General features: G+C 43.2%; 1 protein-coding gene across 6 annotated transcripts in view; it reads right to left on the bottom strand.

Moving 5' to 3' along the window:
* Window positions 1-19,551, bottom strand: part of KDM3A (lysine demethylase 3A) — a 60,932-nt gene that overhangs the window by 8,720 nt on the left and 32,661 nt on the right. For 3 of the 6 annotated variants that reach the window (XM_059659227.1, XM_059659228.1, XM_059659226.1), the window contains 10 exons: window positions 19,228-19,442; window positions 15,380-15,532; window positions 15,147-15,242; window positions 14,655-14,782; window positions 12,210-12,405; window positions 10,024-10,196; window positions 9,420-9,656; window positions 7,234-7,405; window positions 3,847-3,934; window positions 3,046-3,176 (listed from right to left, as the gene is read on the bottom strand). In XM_059659227.1, coding sequence (XP_059515210.1) covers window positions 3,046-3,176; window positions 3,847-3,934; window positions 7,234-7,405; window positions 9,420-9,656; window positions 10,024-10,196; window positions 12,210-12,405; window positions 14,655-14,782; window positions 15,147-15,242; window positions 15,380-15,532; window positions 19,228-19,442 — 1,589 coding nt within the window. Of the gene's footprint in view, window positions 1-2,644; window positions 2,687-3,045; window positions 3,177-3,846; window positions 3,935-7,233; window positions 7,406-9,419; window positions 9,657-10,023; window positions 10,197-12,209; window positions 12,406-14,654; window positions 14,783-15,146; window positions 15,243-15,379; window positions 15,533-19,227; window positions 19,443-19,551 lie in introns of those variants that run through there. The other 3 variants (XM_059659231.1, XM_059659230.1, XM_059659229.1) reach the window with 3 other exon arrangements.

Raw genomic sequence — 19,551 nt, forward strand, 5'->3', positions numbered from 1 at the left:
ACTCAGAAAGGCAGTTCAATGAACTCTGGAAGAAAATTAGTAAACAAAAGCAGCACTTTACCAAAGAAATTGAAACTGTAAAAGCAAACCAAATAGAAATTCTGGAACTGAAAAACTCAATAAATGAGATGAAGAATGCATTAGAGAGAACCAGAAACAAAGCAAACCAGATGGAAGAGAAAATTAGTGAACTCAAAGACAGGAACTTAGAAATGACCCAGGAGAAAGAAGAGAACTAAAAGTTTTAAAAAAAAAAAAGGAAAGAAAAAAAAAAAAAAGGAAAGAAAAAAAGAACTTGCCCTGGTCAGTATGTCTCAGTTGGTTGAATGTCGACCTATGTACCAAGAGGTCACTGATTCAATTCCCAGTCAGGGCACATGCCCGGGTTGTGGGCTCGATCCTCAGTAGGGAGCATGGAGGAAGCAGCCTATTGATGTTTCTCTCTCCCTTCCTCTCTCTCTAAAATCAATTTTAAAAAAAACCATTTTAAAAAAAGAACTATGATAATTATCTGATTCCATAGAAAGAGCAACATAAGGATAATGGGTATGCCAGATGGAGAAAAGGAGAAAGGAACACAGAACCTACTCAAAGAAATAGTTAATGAGAACTTCCCAAGCCTTAGGAAACATATGCCAAATAGCCAAAACAATCTTGAGAAAACAGACCAAGTTGGAAGTATCACACTACCTGATATCAAACTATAGTACAAGTCAGACAGAGAAAGACAGATATCATATGGTTTCACTTAAATGTGAAATCTAAAAAACAAAATAAATGAGCAAAAAAACCAAACTCATAGATACAAAGTGATGGTTGCCATAGCATACTTTAGGAAGCAAACAATTTTTTTTCATGAATGGAAGAGGATTGGGGGACTAGATAAAAAAGGTGAAAGGGCCTGGCTGGTGTGGCTCAATGGTTGAATGTCAACCAATGAGCCAGGAGGCCATGATTCGATTCCCTGGTTGGGGCACATGTCCAGGTTGTGAGCTCAATCCCCAGTGTGGGGCATGCAGGAGGCAGCAGATCGATTCTCTCTCTCATCATTGATGTTTCTATCACTTTCTCCCTCTCCTTTCCTCTTTGAAATAAAAAAAAAAAAAAGGGTGAAGGGATTAAGAAGTACAAATTTGTAGATACAAAATAGTCATGGATATTAAAGCACAGCATAGGGAATATAGTCAGTAATCTATCTATATATATATAAAAGCCTATGTGACTGGCCAACCGGCTGGAGCTGTCCCCTGGTGGTCAGTGCACTCCCACAGCAGGAGCACCGCTCAGCTAACAGATGGGCACCAAATGCCGGGCTCATGGCTGGTGAGCACAGCTGGAGCTATGTGAGCCTATCCTGCAGACACTCCCCCTGGGTGCCAGAGTGGTGGCGGCAGCAGGTGCAGCGGGGCCAGGATGGACGGGAGTGGCAAGGATAGTGGGCTGGAACCTGACAAACTGGTGGGTAAGGCCGGGCTGCGGCAGTGTGAAGTCCACTGATCCCCGTGGGCGACTTCGAAGGACCCCACTGGTGCACGAATCTGTGCACTGGGCCTCTAGTATTATAATAACTATGTATGGTGTCAGTTGAGTAGTACATAAACTTATCAAGAGGATCACTTTGTAAGTTATATTAAAACTAGAGGCCCAGTGCACAATATTCATGCACTTGGGGCGGGGGTGTCCCTCAGCCTGGCCTGCGCCCCTCTCGCTATCCGGGAGCCCTTGGGGGATGTTCAACTGATGGCTTAGGCCCACTCCCTGGGAAGTGGACCTAAGCCATAAGTCTGATATCCTTAGCACTGTCGTGGAGACAGGAGAGGCTCCCGCTACCACCACTGTGCTCATCATTCGTGAGCCCGGCTTCTGGCTGAGTGGTGCTCCCCCTGTGGGAGCGCACTGACCACCTGACCACGAGGGGGCAGTTCCTGCATTGAGCGCCTGCCCCTGGGTGGTCAGTGCGCATCTTAGCAACTGATCGTTCTGCCATTCAGTTGATTTACATATTAGTCTTCTATTATTTGTGCACGGGTGGGGTCCCTCGGCCTGGCCGGCAATCAAGGCCTATGGGGGGGAGGGGTAGGCCGGCAGAGGAGAGAAGCCATGGGAGTTTGGCCAGCCAGCCTCCCCAATGGGGGCTGATTGAGGGGGCTGGGTGGCCGGGGGGAGGGGCCACAGAAGGTTGGCTGTGGGAGCACACTGACCACCAGGGGGCAGCTCCTGCATTGAGCGTCTTCCCACTGGTGGTCAGTGTGCATCATAGCGACTGGACGACCAGTCAGTCCGATCGTTCTGTCCTAATGGTCGCTTAGGCTTTTATATATATAGACTAGAGGCCTGATGCACGAAGATTCGTGCAAGAATAGGCCTTCCTTCTCCTGGCTGCCAGCACCAGCTTCCCTCCTGCACCTGGGACCCAGGCCTTAGCTCTGGGCCGGGGCCGCCTCCCGCCTTCGCTCCAGGCTGGTGCCGGCTCCATGGCTGCTGCCCAAAGGCCGGCCGGGGCTTGCAGGAAGCCAAGCTTTCCACCTGAAGGAAGCGAAGCATCCCATCGTTCCGGCCAGCTCCCTGGCTCCGGCTGGTGCCGCCATCTTTGTTGTGGAGTGATGGTTAATTTGCATATTACCCTTTTATTAGTATAGATATCTAACCACTGTGCAGTACATCTGAAATTAATATGGAATGTCAACTGAATTTGAAAAAAAAAATAAAGTACACTTGAAATATGTTTTTAACCTATGTTACCCCAATAAACTTAATTTTAAAATTTTGGTAAGGGCTATTAAACTACATGATTTTATAATGTATTAGATATAGAAGAGAAAAATAAAAAATTGCATATGCCCAACAACTACAATTCTGAAAAGGAAATACACAAACATTTGGCCAGGAATGAAAGGAAATATGCAAAAACGAAGCCTACTGCTGTGTTAAGTGTTGGGGTTACACATATTTTCCATCCACCCCAACCAAAAAAAAAAATCAGTTTTCCAAAAATTTTAATTTGCTCTATTCCATTATCATTTTTTCAAGTCATTTCCTCCTTACCATAAGCATTATACATCTTGGGACCCAGATCTGGCCTAACAAAGTAGTTTGGCAGCCTAGAGGCCAAGTTCAGTTTGCCATCTCTCCGTGTGTACTCCGGCAGTGGAATGTTGGCCATCAGATCATCAAACCTGGTACAAAACAAAGAATTTGAAAAATAAAGTTGCCTTTCTAATTCATTATTATATGATTTTTCCTTCTACACAAAAGGAACAAACAAAAATACCTGGCTCATGAAGATGGAGACAGCTGAACGTTAACAATATTCAAAATCAGAATTATAAAGGTTATAATTCTTCCTTCCTTTACCACAAAAATGTATCAAAATGATCTGGAGTATCTCAGACAAAAGATCAGAGCAATGAATTTTCTGGACACTCAGATTTATTTATTCATTAGTTCTGAAGATACTTTTCAAGGTTCAAGCTCAACTCAGGAAAATGAATCTACCAATCTAGCTGCTCATTGTCTAAGGCAAGACGTGACTATATCACACGGAACCATGGCAGTTCTGATCTCACTACTGCCTCAAATTCAGCACTTGCACACCTACGCTGCCTCTTCTCTGGCAGAGCACTGCAGGGAAAACACGCGGAGCTTACATTAACCAGATCTAAACCTCAGTATTTATCTCACTTAGAAACACACATCTCCAAAGCTTAAAGAGTAGAGATGAAAAATCAGCCCCAGTAAAACCATGGCAACTTTCATATTTCCCTGAGAACTATTTTCTCACACCATCTCAAAAAAGAATCTATTCTACCAAGTCAAGGACTGAACCATCTACCCCCACAGTCATACCTGGAAGGCATCATATCTCTAAAATCTTCTCCTGGTGGCCAGTCCTTAAGTTTCAACACCATCGGTTCTTTTTCATTTTTCAATCGGTCTGAAAAACAACCAGAATAACTAAATTGCTCCTATTAACTAAAAAATAGACCAAAATAAATGGCAAATTAGCATTTTATGCTCAACAATGCAAATAAAATTTATCACTGTAAAATTTCATAGCCTGATACATTTTGTATATAAATATTTTTAATATTCTCATCCATCAGTTGCTAACTTCTACAGTGCCAAGAAATCCATCCATACCCAGGAGGTGGCAAGAGGTAGCAAAATAAAGATCACCAACTCATTTGTATCAGGGCCCTATCTTTTCTAGATGCTTATTAAATTTCTACTCATTCTTTGAGATTTCAGCCACTCCCCTTTGCCCATTACATCTAGGTGGTGTGTTTGACAGTTGTCCCTCTCACTCAGATCCAGTCTCCTCTTGCATACTAAGTTCTGGAAGAAGTGAGCAGCTCCGCAATGAATAAACAGCAATGCACCTTAACAATCGAAGACGACAGGGAAAAACAAACAAACCATTTTCTGAGGCTAGCATGAAATAGAAATGACATGTCTGGCCAGCGTGGCTCAATGGTTGAGTGTTGACCTATGAACCAGGAGGTCACAGTTTGATTCCTGGTCAGGGCACATGCCCAGGTTGCAGCCTCGATCCCTAGTAGGAGGTGTGCAGGAGGCAGCCTATCAATGATTCTCATCATTAATGTTTCTCTCTCTTTCCCTTCCTCTATGAAATCAGTAAAAAAAATATTTTTTAAAAAGAATTAGAAATTACTTGTTTTATTCAGAAAGACTGAAACTGATGTTCTGTCCAGGGAGACCTAGAGCCAAAAGGGCCCACTCTCTGCCCTACCCTGGCAGATACACATAGAGTTTATTGAGAACTATTTTTGTGTGATAGAACTACCTGTTGCAGATAATGCCAAGGAACCAAGACCCAAGGAGCTCTCATTGGAAAAGATATAATTATGATTAACAGCAATGACAATCACTATTGCCCTTCTTGCTGTGTTCTAGTCTCTGCTAAGTGTTTTATTGATTTTTTACAGAGAGGAAGGGAGGGGGATAGAGAGTTAGAAACATCAATGGGAGAAAAACATCGATCAGCTGCCTCCTGCACGCCCCCTACTGGGGATGTGCCTGCAACCAAGGCACATGCCCTTGACCGGAATTGAACCTGGGACCTTTCAGTCCGCGGGCTGGTGCTCCACCCACTGAGCCATTCCGGTTAGGGCTATCTTTTTTTAAAAAATTATTATTGTTTAATAAGGTAAATAGACCTGAAGGTGCCAGGGATTAATGATTTAATCCTTGCAACTAAACCAATATCCCAGTGAGATGAAGCCCTTTTTAATATTCTCAATTTTAGATGAGGAAATTGACAGATGTCCAAGGGCATCCAGCAGAATTGGAACTGCAACTCAGGTTTGACATCAGTGCTTGTATTCTTGAGGGCTAAGATTTGTAAAATGTTTTAGTCAACCAAACACTGTTCCATAACCTAGTTTAAATAGGTGCACTCGGGGCAATAGAGACAGGAAATCACAGGGAACAGGATATGTTCAGACACCAGCAGCACTTCAGTGTGGGTGGCACGCTGCGGGTATGCAGCAGGAACATCACATGGAAAAGGCAAGTTTCAGTTGACTCTGGGAAGTTTGAGCCCCAGAAAAATCAAATCTGGCTCATATAACAGTAAGTACATATCCAGTCAGGATTTGAACCCAGGCCTAACTGGATGGCACGCTGTGGTAGCTGTATCACCAGATCTCTTTTTTTTTCTTTTTTTAAATATATTTTTATTGATTTCAGAAAGGAAGGGAGAGGGAGAGAGAGATAGAAACATCAATGATGAGAGAGAATCATTGATTGGCTGCCCCCTGCACGCCCCACACTGGGGATTGAGCCCGCAACCCAGGCATGTGCCCTTGGCTGGAATCGAATCCGAGACCCTTCAGTCCGCAGGCGACGCTGTACTCACTAAGCCAAACCGGCCAGGGCTCACCAGATCTCTTTCAAAGAACTTGCTGCCAAGACACAGCTTTAGGGTCTGCCTCAGCTGCAAAGAGCTGTCTCACCAGGTTACTGCCCTTCCCAGGCACCAGGATCTAGAAACTGAGGGAGGAGGGGGTAAAGGGTGGTGGCAAAGGCCCTGACATCCCCCACTTCAGCCCAATCTGTGACAATGAGGGGCAATACTTGCTCCAGGACTCCCTGCCATACTGGCTGAAGCTTTGTTGAGTCTGCCTTGCAGCTGACTCCTTCTCATGCCAGTCCTTCTTCCCACCTCCCTCTTCATTTCAGATAAATATTTTCCGTCTGAAACTCCCATCTTGGCATCTACCTATGGAAAACCCCATCAGGTCTTATGTAAGAGGTAAGTATAACTATATTATAAAGTCTGTAAAAGTATGGGCCATGATCTATAAATGTGGGTAACAGGAAATAAGGAAGCAGGAGAGTAAAATCTGAAAGTATATCTAAAAAGAATGAGTGATGAATGAGCATACTTGAATTACTGAGTCTGAAGAATGAACTGGCCGAATCTTCCAGCAGTGTCCCACTGCTGTGCTGATGGAAACCACAGGGCCCAGTGTGCACTTCATGTCTTGGAAACAGTTTACTGATTGGCCAATCACAGAAAGGGCCACCTCAGCACAGGCCACGCTAGCCTTCTTATTGCGACAATCCCTGCTCACCCACATGGAGTAGACAGTGACCAGGAGACCCTGTATGAAATGAATTCACATTCCCTGGCACCTTCAGGTCTATTTAACTTATTAAACAATAATAATTAAAAAAAAAAAAAAAGATAGCCCTAACCGGTTTTGCTCAGTGGATAGAGCGCTGGCCTGCGGACTGAAAGGTCCCAGGTTCGATTCTGGTCAAGGGCATGTACCTTGGTTGCGGGCACATCCCCAGTAGGGGGCGTGCAGGAGGCAGCTGATCAATGTTTCTCTCCCATTGATGTTTCTAACTCTTTATCCCTCTCCCTTCCTCTCTTTAAAAAAAATCAATAAAAAATATATATTTTTTTAAAAAAAAGATAGATGAAGGTGAGACACACACAACCACCAGCCTCGAGTCATAGCCCTGGCTTTGTGGTACCCTCCTGCTGGGCACAAGTGGAAGCACCTGAAGGACAGAAACTACAAAATGAACTTGTCTCAGTTCAAAAACATAAACTTTGAAAAAGAAATGGGAAGAGAAGACACTAATTTTAAACTTTAAATCCTGGAAAATGCTGTTGTTGCCACCAAAGTGTCTCAGAATCCTGCTCTTCCTGTGCCCCTCCTTTCAAACCCTCAACACCCCTGAAAGGTCTTTAATACATACTTGGAACATCTTCAAATCCATCCCAGAAATCTCCTACTGTGGCTCCTGTGATGATTTCATTGGTCCTGCAATTAACTAGGTCGACTTCCTGACCTCCAAATTCTTTCCTGAAGGATTCAGGTTTCCAAAGTTCAGTGTTCAGTTTGTGATGCACTCCTGACACCATCACTGGCTAAAGAAGAGAACGAAGACTTTAGTTTGAACTCCTCCTGCTCTGACCCCACACCTGTGGCAGCTACTGGCTTGGTCTCTATAGGTCATCTTATCTCAGATCCCAAAGTGCCAGCTTACACTTCTGAGCTCCCACAACATTTCCTGTCTTCATCACTCATCTGTTCCACACATCCCTTGCTCTCAAACAACCTCAGTAAGCTTCTAGGGCAGTGGTTGGCAAACTGCGGCTCGCGAGCCACATGCGGCTCTTTGGCCCCTTGAGTGTGGCTCTTCCACAAAATACCACGTGCAGGCGCACATGTACAGTGCAATTGAAACTTCATGGCCCATGCGCAGAGTCGGTATTTTGTGGAAGAGCCACACTCAAGGGGCTAGAGTCGCATATGGCTCGCGAGCCGCAGTTTGCCGACCACTGTTCTAGGGGCAAGGACTCCACTCCCAGTATTCACAGACTACCAGTGCCAAGGCTCAGGGCAGGCAGAAGATGTGGTAAGACAAAGGCCAGCAGGAGAGTCCGGTCTACAGAGGGCACAGCCACTGGCTTCCAACCTGTTGTTGCTAGGCAGGAATCTAGACCTGAGGTTGCCAAGTCCTTTAGTTATCTAAGACAAGCCAGAAATCCTGAACTTTGTGAAATCTGACTAAAATATTGACAATCAGTTCAATTAAAAGAAATTATGTTATTCATGGTCTTGGTCTAAATTCAGTCTGTTAATGTCATCATGAGCAAATCTTAGTACACAGGATTGAAAAAAAATTTTTAGAATTTTTTTGTTAAATATATGCATTTTTTCTGTATGGCAATTTCCTAGCCTTGTCCAAGAGGAAAGTATTCCTTTCGTGAGGACTCCATTTAGCCCAGAAGAAAAGCCAAAGATTCAGAAAACCAAACCAAAACAAGAAAGCAGAGGTGCAGGTGTACACAGCCATTCTCTCCTAAACCATCAACCAAAACTTAAGATGCAGCGCACTGGCTAGTGTGTCTCGTGGTTAGGGTATCGGCCCGGCACTGAAGGACTGAAGGGTCTTGGGTTTGATTCCTGGTCAAGGGTATGTACCTGGGTTGTGGGCTCAGTCTCTCTGCCCTCGGTTGGGGTGCAAGTGGGAGGCAACCAGTCAATGTGTCTCTCTCACATCGTGTTCTCTCTCTCTCTCTCTCTCTCTCTCTCTCTCTCTCTCTCTCTCTCTCTCTCTCTCTCCCTCTATCTCTTCCTCCTACTCTCCTTTCTACTCTCTCTGAAAAAAAGCAATGGAAAAAAAAACCCTTGGACAAGAATTTAAAAAAAACTTAAAAAAAAACACTTAAGATGGAGCAGTGCTGCCCTGTAAAGCAGACCCCTTGGGAGACTACACATCAATTACAAGATGAACCACCCGGCTCTGGTCCACCTAAAACTGCCTTCAGCACAAGGTTTTAATTCATGAAAGAGGGACTCATGATTGTCATAGTTTGTCTAATCCCCCAAATCCCATAAGCCTCCTTGTCATACTCCACTTCTGTTGAGATTTATCACACAAGAATAACTGAGTCCTGGCGCTCTCATCAAAAATCCAGTTTGGCTCAGTGGATAGAGCGTTGTCCCAAGGACTAAAGGGTCTGGGTTCAATTCCGGTCAAGGGCATGTACTTCAATTGCAGGCTGGATCCTCAGCCCCAGTCAGAGCATGTGCGGGAGGGCAACCAATCGATGTCTCTCTCTCTCATCGATGTTTCTCTCTGTGTGTCTTTCCCCTTCCCTTCCCCTTTTCAAAATCAATGAAAACATAACCTCAGGTGAGGATTAACAACAAAAAATTCAATGACTAGTCAGAAGCAATCAGAACCTCACAAGCCATACTACTCTGCCTTAATAACATTCACCCTAAATAATAAAGCACAAAAACAGGAGATAAAGTATATACTACTTCTAATTGGGGAGAGGGGTGGTAGAAGGGGTGAGGGATGTCAGAGTCTGCCAAAGGTACCAAGACGGGGGATCTGAACTGGGCTGGGGGAGCAGAGGACCCTCTTACCTGCCCTTGTTTCCAGCACTCCCTAAACACATTCCAGTTGCTCTTGTTATTGGGATCTTGCAAGCATAGTAAGCGATTGTCACACAGCCAGTAATGTGGAGTGTCAAAGCCCAGAATGCTGGGCTTGATCGTCAGTCCTTGAGGCCTCTTAGATAAATCAGAGGAATTCTTATTTTGCACTAAAGAGGCAAAGATGTCATCAAGGATTTTTGGTGTATTCTTGAGTCCATTTTCTGTCTGAATTTGAGAAAGAATACAAGTCTTAAATGTCATTCCCTACCATCAAAAACTCATTCCTATAGTGGTAGGACAAGTATACATCACATATCCAGAAAACAGTCCAAGCCAGGACCCCAAGACGAAAAGGTAAGTCTCCTTCCCCCCTTGACATCACAACTCACAGAAGTGGGTATAAGAGAAAGCATAACAGGAGAAAATTGCCCAGCCCAGTACTATAACCCCGTGAAGCCCACCTGCCAATCACACAGCCTTCTGTACCCATGAAGAAAAGCATAGGGTTCATTTCTACTTTCTGTTTCAATTTTTCTAGTCTCATCTATTCACCTTTACTAGGCGGAGTACAAACAGCAAAACAAACGCATACCTTTCCCGTAGAGGAATTCAAGAGATTTCGGAGGAAACCAGAACTGTTGTTGCTTACAGGTGTCAAAATCGTGCTGTTAAAGGTATGGAGGACTGTGCTGGACTTGCTCAAAGGAGGCAGGGGTGGAAGGCATTTGATTTCATTCTTTAAAGTTGGCATCATTGGTTGTTTTTCTAAAAATAAAAAACATCCAAATGGAAAAGCATTCTGAAATAAAATCTCTTAGTAGTCCTCTATTAAAATTACTTTGGAACCTGTTTTCATTTATTAGAACAAAAAAACTTAACAGGATAAATACTAATGACATTATTTAGACAAGGATTCCCAACTGGTATTAAATAACAAAGATCCGCCGAAACCGGTTTGGCTCAGTGGATAGAGCGTCAGCCTGCGGACTGAAGGGTCCCAGGTTCGATTCCGGTCAAGGGCATGTACCTGGGTTGCGGGCATATCCCCAGTAGGAGATGTGCAGGAGGCAGCTGATCGATGTTTCTCTCTCATCGATGTTTCTAACTCTCTATCTCTCTCCCTTCCTCTCTGTAAAAAATCAATAAAATATATTAAAAAAAATACTCTTTGTAATACTTTAAGCAATAAAACAAAATTAAAAATAAATAAATAAATAAATAAATAAATAAATAAATAACAAAGATCCAATTCCAGGGGATACATGGTAAATGATGCATATATATTTTTTTGAGTTTTAGAGGACATTTATTAAAGCTGGAGACAATAAAACAAGGAAGAGCTGGGGAAATGAGCCTAGGCTGGTCTGCTTTGGCTCACTAATAAGTCAGAGAAAGGGGGGCCTTGGGAACAGGCTCAGGGGGTTTGCCCAGGATAAACTGCCACTGCCCATTGCTGCCCTGGTTGCAAGCCTTGCAGGGACGCTTAGAGTTTAGGAGATGCACGCCTGTGGGGAAAGAAGGAGAGAAGACAAGAGGGTGCTCCTGAGAAGGAGGGAGGAGGAGGGGAGGCTAAATGGTATTTTTTAAACTTCTGTTTTCTATTTGTTTGTTCCTGGTATACAAAATACAATTGATTTTTATAAATTAACAATGTAACTAGCAACCATGACAGGAATGTTTATTAAATATATGCTTTTTGATTTTTCACATGTATGATTAGATTGTCTGCAGATATCAACAGCTTTATCTCTTTCTTTCCAATTCTAATATCTTCTTGTTTGCCTTAATGCAATAGCCAGGATTTCCAGCACAATGTTTAATAAAATAGTGATATCAGGTATGCTTGTCTCTTTCCTGAACACAGAGGAACACTGTAAAAAAAACCTATTCAACCAATTAAAAAAATTCAATCACTATTTATGATGATTGATGTCAGTTTTATTGTAGAAGCTCATTATAGTAAGTCCTAGAGGCCTGATGCATGAAATTTGTGCAAGAGTAGGCCTTCCTTCCCCCAGCTGCCGGCACTGGCTTCCCTCTGGCACCCAGGAACCCGACTTCCCTTGCAGCCCCCACTTCATTCAGAAGGACGTCCGGTCTAATTAGTATATTACACTTTTATTATTATAGATATTCCCTTCTGTTTCTAAGATTTAAAAAAATCATGAAAAAGTATTGAATTTTCCTACTTTTGTCTCATAATTTTTCTTGTACTTTTTGAATGTTAAACTACACCTGCATTTCTGATGCCCTTGTTCATGCTGTATAAGTCCTTTATTGATAGTACTGAATTCTATCCACTTAAATTTTGTTTAGGATCTTTACATGAAAGAAATTGACCTGCAATTTTTCTTTCTTTTAACATAAACAGAAAGCAGAATCATGTAAATTTCTAATCTAACTACCTGATTCCCAAGGCCATATTCTTTACACTATCATCAAGCATAGATGAAAAAGCACAGATAAAGAAAAATAAAACTGAAGCCAGAACACTGAACATTAGACAAAACAAGATCTGTATATAGGATAAGAATAGGAAGGCAAAAAAGTCTCAATCTCCACCTAACTTGCCGTCTATCAGCAGCAGTAGCTGTCCTTGCTGGTGCTGCATTTTGGAAACATTTGCACGTGTGTCAGGCCTCACGGTGACTATAGGGAACCACTTTCCCTTCTACAAGACCTCTAACTACTCTGTTCTCACAGCAGCTAAGGCTGCCCAGTCCCTCCCCAAATGGACTACAGTTCCCAGGAACCCATAGGAAAGGAGGGAACGCTCACCCTTATTTTCCTTGTTGACATTTCCACCTGTCAGGTCTGCCAGCCAGTTTAAAGGAGAAGTGCTGCCTGGACAGGCTGGCTTGATGCTGCTGGCCGGCTTGGAGGCGGCTCCCCCACCCATGGCCACTGGCTCCACCACTGAGGGGTTCTGTTGGAGCATGGTTCCAAGATTCGGTTTTTCTCCAGCTAAGGAAATCTGAGTACAAAAGGAGAATTTTACACAAGCTGAAAAATTAAGTTTTCCTTTTCTTATCTTCTCCCTACCAGCTCACCAGTAAGAGAGACAAATACCCAGAACAAAGCCCAGTAACAGCCCTAGACATCACCATGGCTGCAGTAATCTTGCAATAACAGAACAGAACTATAAGGTAGGGGAGCCTTTAATTTTTTAGCTTTTATGTATCACTAGTGAAACATTAAGATATGCTAAGAAGCCCTAGCCAGTTTGGCTCACTGGATAGAGCGTCAGCCCGGGGACTGAAGCGTCTCAGGTTCAATTCCGGTCAAGGGCATGTTCCTTGGTTGCAGGCACATCCCCCGTAGGGGGTATGCAGGAGGCAGCTGATCGATGCTTCTCTCTCATCGATGTTTCTAACTCTCTATCCCTCTCCCTTCCTCTCTGTAAAAAAATCAATAAAATATATTTTTAAAAAAAGATATGCTAAGAATGTAAATATAGCAAAATATTCCACCCACAGCCCTTTATCTCCCACCTCACACTTATACATATCCTTAGCGCTCCATCTACCATGTTGCTTTATTTTTTTTTAAAAATATATCTTTATTGATTTCAGAGAGAAAGGGAGAGGGAAAGAGAGATAGAAACATCAATCATGCGAGAGAATCATTGATTGGCTGCCTCCTACATGTCCCCCTACTGGGGATCAAGCCTGCAACCCAGGCATGTGCCCTTGACTGGAATCGAACCTGGGACCCTTCAGCCCGCAGGCTGACACTCTATTCACTGAGCCAAACCAGTTAGGGCTACCCCGTGTTGCTTTCAAATGACCAGTTTGTGCCAATCTCCCCAGTGAACTCATCCTAGTATCTGGAATAGACGCTCAAAACAGGGTTGCTGAATAAATGAGTACAGGAGGCAGGGTAGGAAAGGTACAGCTGTGATTTCAGAAGGAAACAGGAAGTAGAGAAAACGCCCTTGATTTAGCATAGTGGAATGGGCTTTTAAATGAAGTGATCATCTCTTAAAAGAAGTCGAACAAACTGAGAAGAAAAAAACCTGGAAAGACCACACCACTTATCTTTCTGTTACTTAAAAATCTGCCTTGACAGCTCAACTGGGGAAGTTATACATACATACACAGAGGAGGAAAAGGAGAGTCAAATTCCTGTTTGATCTCAGCCCTCCCTTTACATGTGATATGATTCTGTGATGTCCAATTACTGGTATTGTTCATTATTCCTCGACCAGAGGCCCAGTGCACAAAAATCTGTGCACTGGGGGTGGGGGTGGGGGTTCCCTCAGCCTGGCCTGTGCCCTCTTGCAGTCCGGGATTCCTCAGGGGATGTCTGACTGACTGCTTAGGCCCCCTCCTGGAACGTGCATAGCCACAGTCTGGCCTCCCTCTGTGGGAGGCAACCTGGAAGGCTGATCAGGGGACAGGCCCCCTGCCCCCATCTCCGTCTCCTCCCTCTGCCTGCTGACACGCACCTTGGCTGGCCTGGCGCCACCTGCCAACCGGCAGTTCCACTGTTCGGTTGATTTGCATATTATGCTTTTATTATATAGGATTACTGATGAGGAAGCTGAAGCCCATATAAACCAGTTAATTTGAGCCAAAGTTATGCAACTAGAAAGTGGCAGGGGGAAAAAATTCAAATTTAGTTCTGACTCCAGAATCACAACTCTTCTACCCATGCTGCCTTTTATGTAAATGTAAAAAACTCTGATTACTTAAACACAATATGGAATGGGCTGAGGGAGAGGGAGGAAGATGGGGGAGGGAGGATGTGATGGTGGAGATGAAGGGTATGTCTCTAGGAAGAGCATCAGCACCAAGAAAATGTACATTTTTTATGTTGAGTATGGGTACATAAAGATTAATTTCAATATTTCCTTCAACTCTTCACATACATTACAGGTAAAATATACTTAGTAATTTAAAACATTTTAGAGCTTATCTGAATCTCTTTAACTCTGAAAAGTATGAGAAGTTTTTAAAAACCCATATAAATTCGATAGTAACTTATTAGGTAGACTATAATAGAAGAGTTTTTTGCTTTTTCAAGAAACAAAAATTAAAAACCTACTATAAGTTCCATGATAGTAATGTGAAAAGTGAGAATGGGTCTATGAAGTGGCACATGAAACATGAATTCTCTTTCCACAGTGTCCCCATATTCCTTTCAAATATACAGAAATCCTTGGGTTATTTGAAAGCAGACAGACAGCAATACGGATGGTGAATCTAGCATCAACAGTAATACCTGTTTTATGTCTTCCTTTGAGGCTGGCTTGGAAAAGAGTTTGAATTGCCTGTTTGAACAGGGACAATTTGCCTTGATTCCCCATTTTGCTCTTACAGAATGAACAATGTCTCCAACTTCATAGAGGGCTAAAAAAAGGGCACAGGCAAACATCTGAACATGGATGTCACGTATTTTCCATCTCAACATCACAAAGCAGAAGTTGACGTTTCTGGCAGGATGACTATTTTTTTAACATGGTGCTTACAAGTCCTCCTTTTCATCCTGCTAAGTATGCCTTCCCCCAAATGTACCATTTCCTTTCCTTCCACAAAACTATTTACAAGACCTTAATCACAAAGTTTTGGGGACATTATTTTACAAATTTCTGGACAATTTATGGTACACTCTAAAATAAAGTTAGCATATAATATACTATACAAAGTAAAATTAAATCACCTTTGAGCTAACCAAAATAAGGTGGGGGGGAAATCATTACACCATGTAAAATACCTTTTCCAGGGATGATCTGTGTAGGCATCAGGTTCTCTGGTTCATGGATTTGACTCTTCACACACCTTATCCAAGAGAAAGTCTTGTAGGCAGAACCTGTAAATAACTGATTTGTAGTAACTGATCTCATGGACTCTGGCCCCAAATACCTCAGGAATCCATCACCACTAACCAATAAAAGGATTAATCTAAGGGTGTTAAGGGGTCTGGAGGAGAATCAAGTCAATCCTCACCCTGCTGGAAATTTTTCCTCTTCATCCGGTAGCAATCCACACACACTCCAAACCCACACCGAGGACACACCCAGTGCAGGTTGAAGATGGTGGTGTCACACACATCGCACATTTCTCGAACACCTCTGACAGCTCGCTTCCAAGCAACCTGTCCTACAAAAATCAATAAATCACTTAGTCTTGGGAGAAGAGGGCTTATGAAATATAACTTGAAGGGGAAGGGAGGTGATATTACTCCTCCCTCTGACTGGAGTTCCCATTAGTTCGGTTCAACACCCAGAGCCCATCTTTTTTTTTTTTTTTTTTTAAATATATTTTATTGATTTTTTACAGAGAGGAAGGTAGAGAGATAGAGAGTTAGAAACATCGATGAGAGAGAAACATCGATCAGCTGCCTCCTGCACATCTCCTACTGGGAATATGCCCGCAACCAAGGTACATGCCCTTGACCGGAATCGAACCTGGGACCTTTCAGTCCGCAGGCTGACGCTCTATCCACTGAGCCAAACCGGTTTCGGCCAGAGCCCATCTTAACTCCAGCCCACCAACAGGCCTCTTCACACCATAAACAGTTGGGGGGTGCAGTTTTACCCCCTAGGAGATACTCAGGCTCTATACCCCTGCCCTCCCACCCTTCAATGAGCTCTGTATACCACTGATGTGGGTTAAGTGCCACTGAATAAATCAATAAAAAAAGAAAATAGTAGCGGTTACACTGGAGTTCAGACACAGGTATCACACCACAGTGGTTCTTCATGTTTAGGGTCATGAGGCCCTTTGAGAATCTGAAGGCAGCATGGACCATGCTTTCTCCAAAGGAAAAACAAATTGACTCAGATACACAAACGCAACATTTGACATAATCTCAGGTTAGTCACAGATGTCCTGAATCCACAGACTGCCCATTAAAAACCCCAGGCTGCTTAGGGAAACGGGAGGGAGATGCACATTAATTTAGCGGGGGCACAATAGTCTGACTCATACTAACCAAAATATCCAACAGATCTATATATATAAAAGCCCAGTGACCGGAATGGCAGAACAACCAGAATGACTGGTAGCTATGATGCACACTGCGGCAGCCAACCAGCCTGATCTGGGCCCTGATTGCACCCCACCCCCCACCCCTGGCCAATGCCCCTGTCTGGCCCAGCCGTCGATCGGCCCCCAACACCCCGATTGGGGGCAAGGCAGCTGGCCAACCGCCCACAGCCCCTCCCCCACGCAGGCCCAGCCCAATGGGTCCTCATCGGAATGGGCCAGCCAGACCCCACCCGTGCAGGATTTCGTGCACCAGGCCTCTAGTTAAGGCATAATCCAGAATTCTACAAAGTACCATTTCCCATTCCAATGGCCAAGCCCTGATAATGGGGGAAGGGCCTTCCAGAAATGGGCAGGACATATAACCCACTCCCCACTTACGCAGAAATGCCAGATCAGATGATCAAATCAAGTATTAGAAAGTTTCAAGGAGTATAAGCAGAGAAAGGACATTTTCTGGGTCAGACAAAAGCCCAATGTCTGCTGATCAGAACACTCTTTTCTGTGTGTCTCCCTCTCCTGAACAAGACTGGATCAATACTGCCACATGCTTGTTCTATGGAGAGCATTTCCCACTTCCCAAGTCCAGTTTGTGGTTAATTTACTCATTCTTCAGACTGACCACAATGCAAATGACCAACTTCATTTTGCACTGAATTAATCCAATTGCTGAATGAACTTCTGCCATTTCATTATAATGCAATAACTCACTGTATAATACACAGAGCTTTAAGCATTTTGTAAATGAGATTTTATGAACTTCACTTTGGTCACTTGCATTAGACTGTTTTATTAGAGAACATTCTTGGATCTCTGAGCCACCATTTAATGATTTTTTGTCACTGAAAAGACAAAGTAAAAGTATAAACGTTGAGCTCAGCCTCCTAATCTCAGGATAAGAGTAATCCCTCTGGGAACATCTTGTGGCATCTTTCAGTATCACTCAAAGCGAGTTCCTCTCTCCAACTGACCAGCTGGTTAGAGGAAGTAAAATGGAACAGAAGACTCAAACAAACAAAGAGGAAAGGTTAATCACATTTAAATCTTCAAGGACAGAGTTTCTTAATTATGCCTATTTCTGTATGAAAAAAAAAATGCATTTTCCAGATGACTCACCTACAGTAAAGAAAAAACATCAGTTGCTTTAAACAGCCCTGATGATTTGGGAATGAAGTACTAATATGTTCCAAATAAGTGTTTCTATATTTCGATCATTATATGCCACCTTCTAGATCAGCAGTTGCCAATCTTTCAGACCTCACGGACCACCAGTGGTCCGCAGACCACTGGTTGGTGACCACTGTCCTAGATCACTTAAAATTTTTTTCTTTAAATCTACTACTTTTACTTAAATGTACATAAAGGCACTTTGTATCTCTACCGAAAAGAGAAAACCATCATCACATGCCTTAAATAGAAGATTACGAGAACACAAGATTCTTTATTAGAGTCTCTGCTACCCAAACAGAATAGAGTGATTCTAAAGCTGCTCTTCTCTTCAGCACGACTTTGGCTGTCCCAAGGCTCACAATTGCATCTCCCCACCTGAATTCCTGCTCCGGGGAATGCCCCATTCCTTGGGCTCTGAGATGCAATAGTGTCAATACCTGTCCAATAAATTATTTTCATTCTTAAGCTAGCTTCAGCTAGTTTCTGGTACCTACAACTAAAAATCTTAAGGCTGTATGGGTAGATGCTTGCATTGAAACATTATTTGCCTATGCCAGTGGCTCTCAACCTTCCTAATGCCGTGACCCTTTAATACAGTTCCTCATGTTGTGGTGATCCCCAGTTTCATTGTTACAAATTGAACATAATTAAAGCATAGTGATTAATCACAAAAACAATATGTAATTATATATGTGTTTTCCGATGGTCTTAGGCGACCCCTGTGAAAGGGTCATTCGACCCCCCAAAGAGGTCGCGACCCACAGGTTGAGAACTGTTGGCCTATGCAAAGTCTGAAAAGCTACCCACCAGAGGAATGGAAAGGTTTCACTTGCAACTCTCAACCACTTGGGAAAGAAAAATGATGGAAGAAAATTGAGACTTAACAGACAGATGCCCCTTGGTGCTTCTGGCTGGATACCTCTGTTTTACAGAGGGACATGGACAGACAAAGGTGTGTTGTCCTCCCAGATGTCATACCCTGACATGTTATGAAGGCGCTCTGGCTCTAATGTGTCACCCACACTGATTGATTCCTAAGGTTCATTGGGCTGCCTGATGAATGTGAGAGTGGAGGCCACCTGCACACAACCATATGGAACCTCCACCTATTTCCTTAAAACCTTGCCTCTAACAGAATCATTTTCATCCGAGTTTGTTCCATTCTCATTACTGAGACCCAGCACCCCAGACTGATTCAGCAGGTATTGGGTAGAACCTGTCTATTGTAATTTTCTTTGCAATGTATTCATAATTAAGAACCTTTGTCTTAAAGTAAACCATCCTGAGGCCTCAACCCCTTTTGGTAAGCCCACACTGCTGATCATTGTGCAAATTCCAAAACCGCCTCATCTTTACCTTTCCTAACTAAAACGGAGCTCTACTCCTTTGGTAATCACCCCCAAGTAAACCCCGCCCCCCCGCCCGCCCCGTCCCCCGCCCCCCCTCATAGGTAACTGGCTCTGATGAAACTAACAGGTAAAATCTGTTACAAAAGGAAAAATACAACCTCATTATGCCAAAGTCATCTAAACTTTGGGGTTTAGAAAATGAAACCTAAGCAATTAGGACTTAGGTGTCATTCAGGAACAAAAATCAAGCTGGACTCAAAAATCCTACCCACTAAGAGATGCTCTTACTGTGTGGCTCAATAGTTGACATAGCTTCCTTTTCAGAAATCACCATTTGACAGAAGTGGTCTCCAATGTTGGCCAGGATATACTTTGCTGTGTCCAAATCGATCCCCACCACGTTTTTGTTTATAGGCAACCACAAGCCAATTGCTTCACTGTCATACTTGTTTGGAGTTAAGAAACCTTCTACCCGCAACACACCATGTTTGTTGAATTTTAACCTAGAAGAAGTAGAGAAAAAACAGGTGCATTTCACATACACACAAAATTAATTTACAGTTTATAGTTAATAATTCAATCAAATTCCTTCCCAGTTTTCTATAATCTGCA

Source organism: Myotis daubentonii, chromosome 12 (genome assembly GCF_963259705.1).
Source record: "Myotis daubentonii chromosome 12, mMyoDau2.1, whole genome shotgun sequence".
NCBI classification, from domain to species: Eukaryota; Metazoa; Chordata; class Mammalia; order Chiroptera; family Vespertilionidae; genus Myotis; species Myotis daubentonii.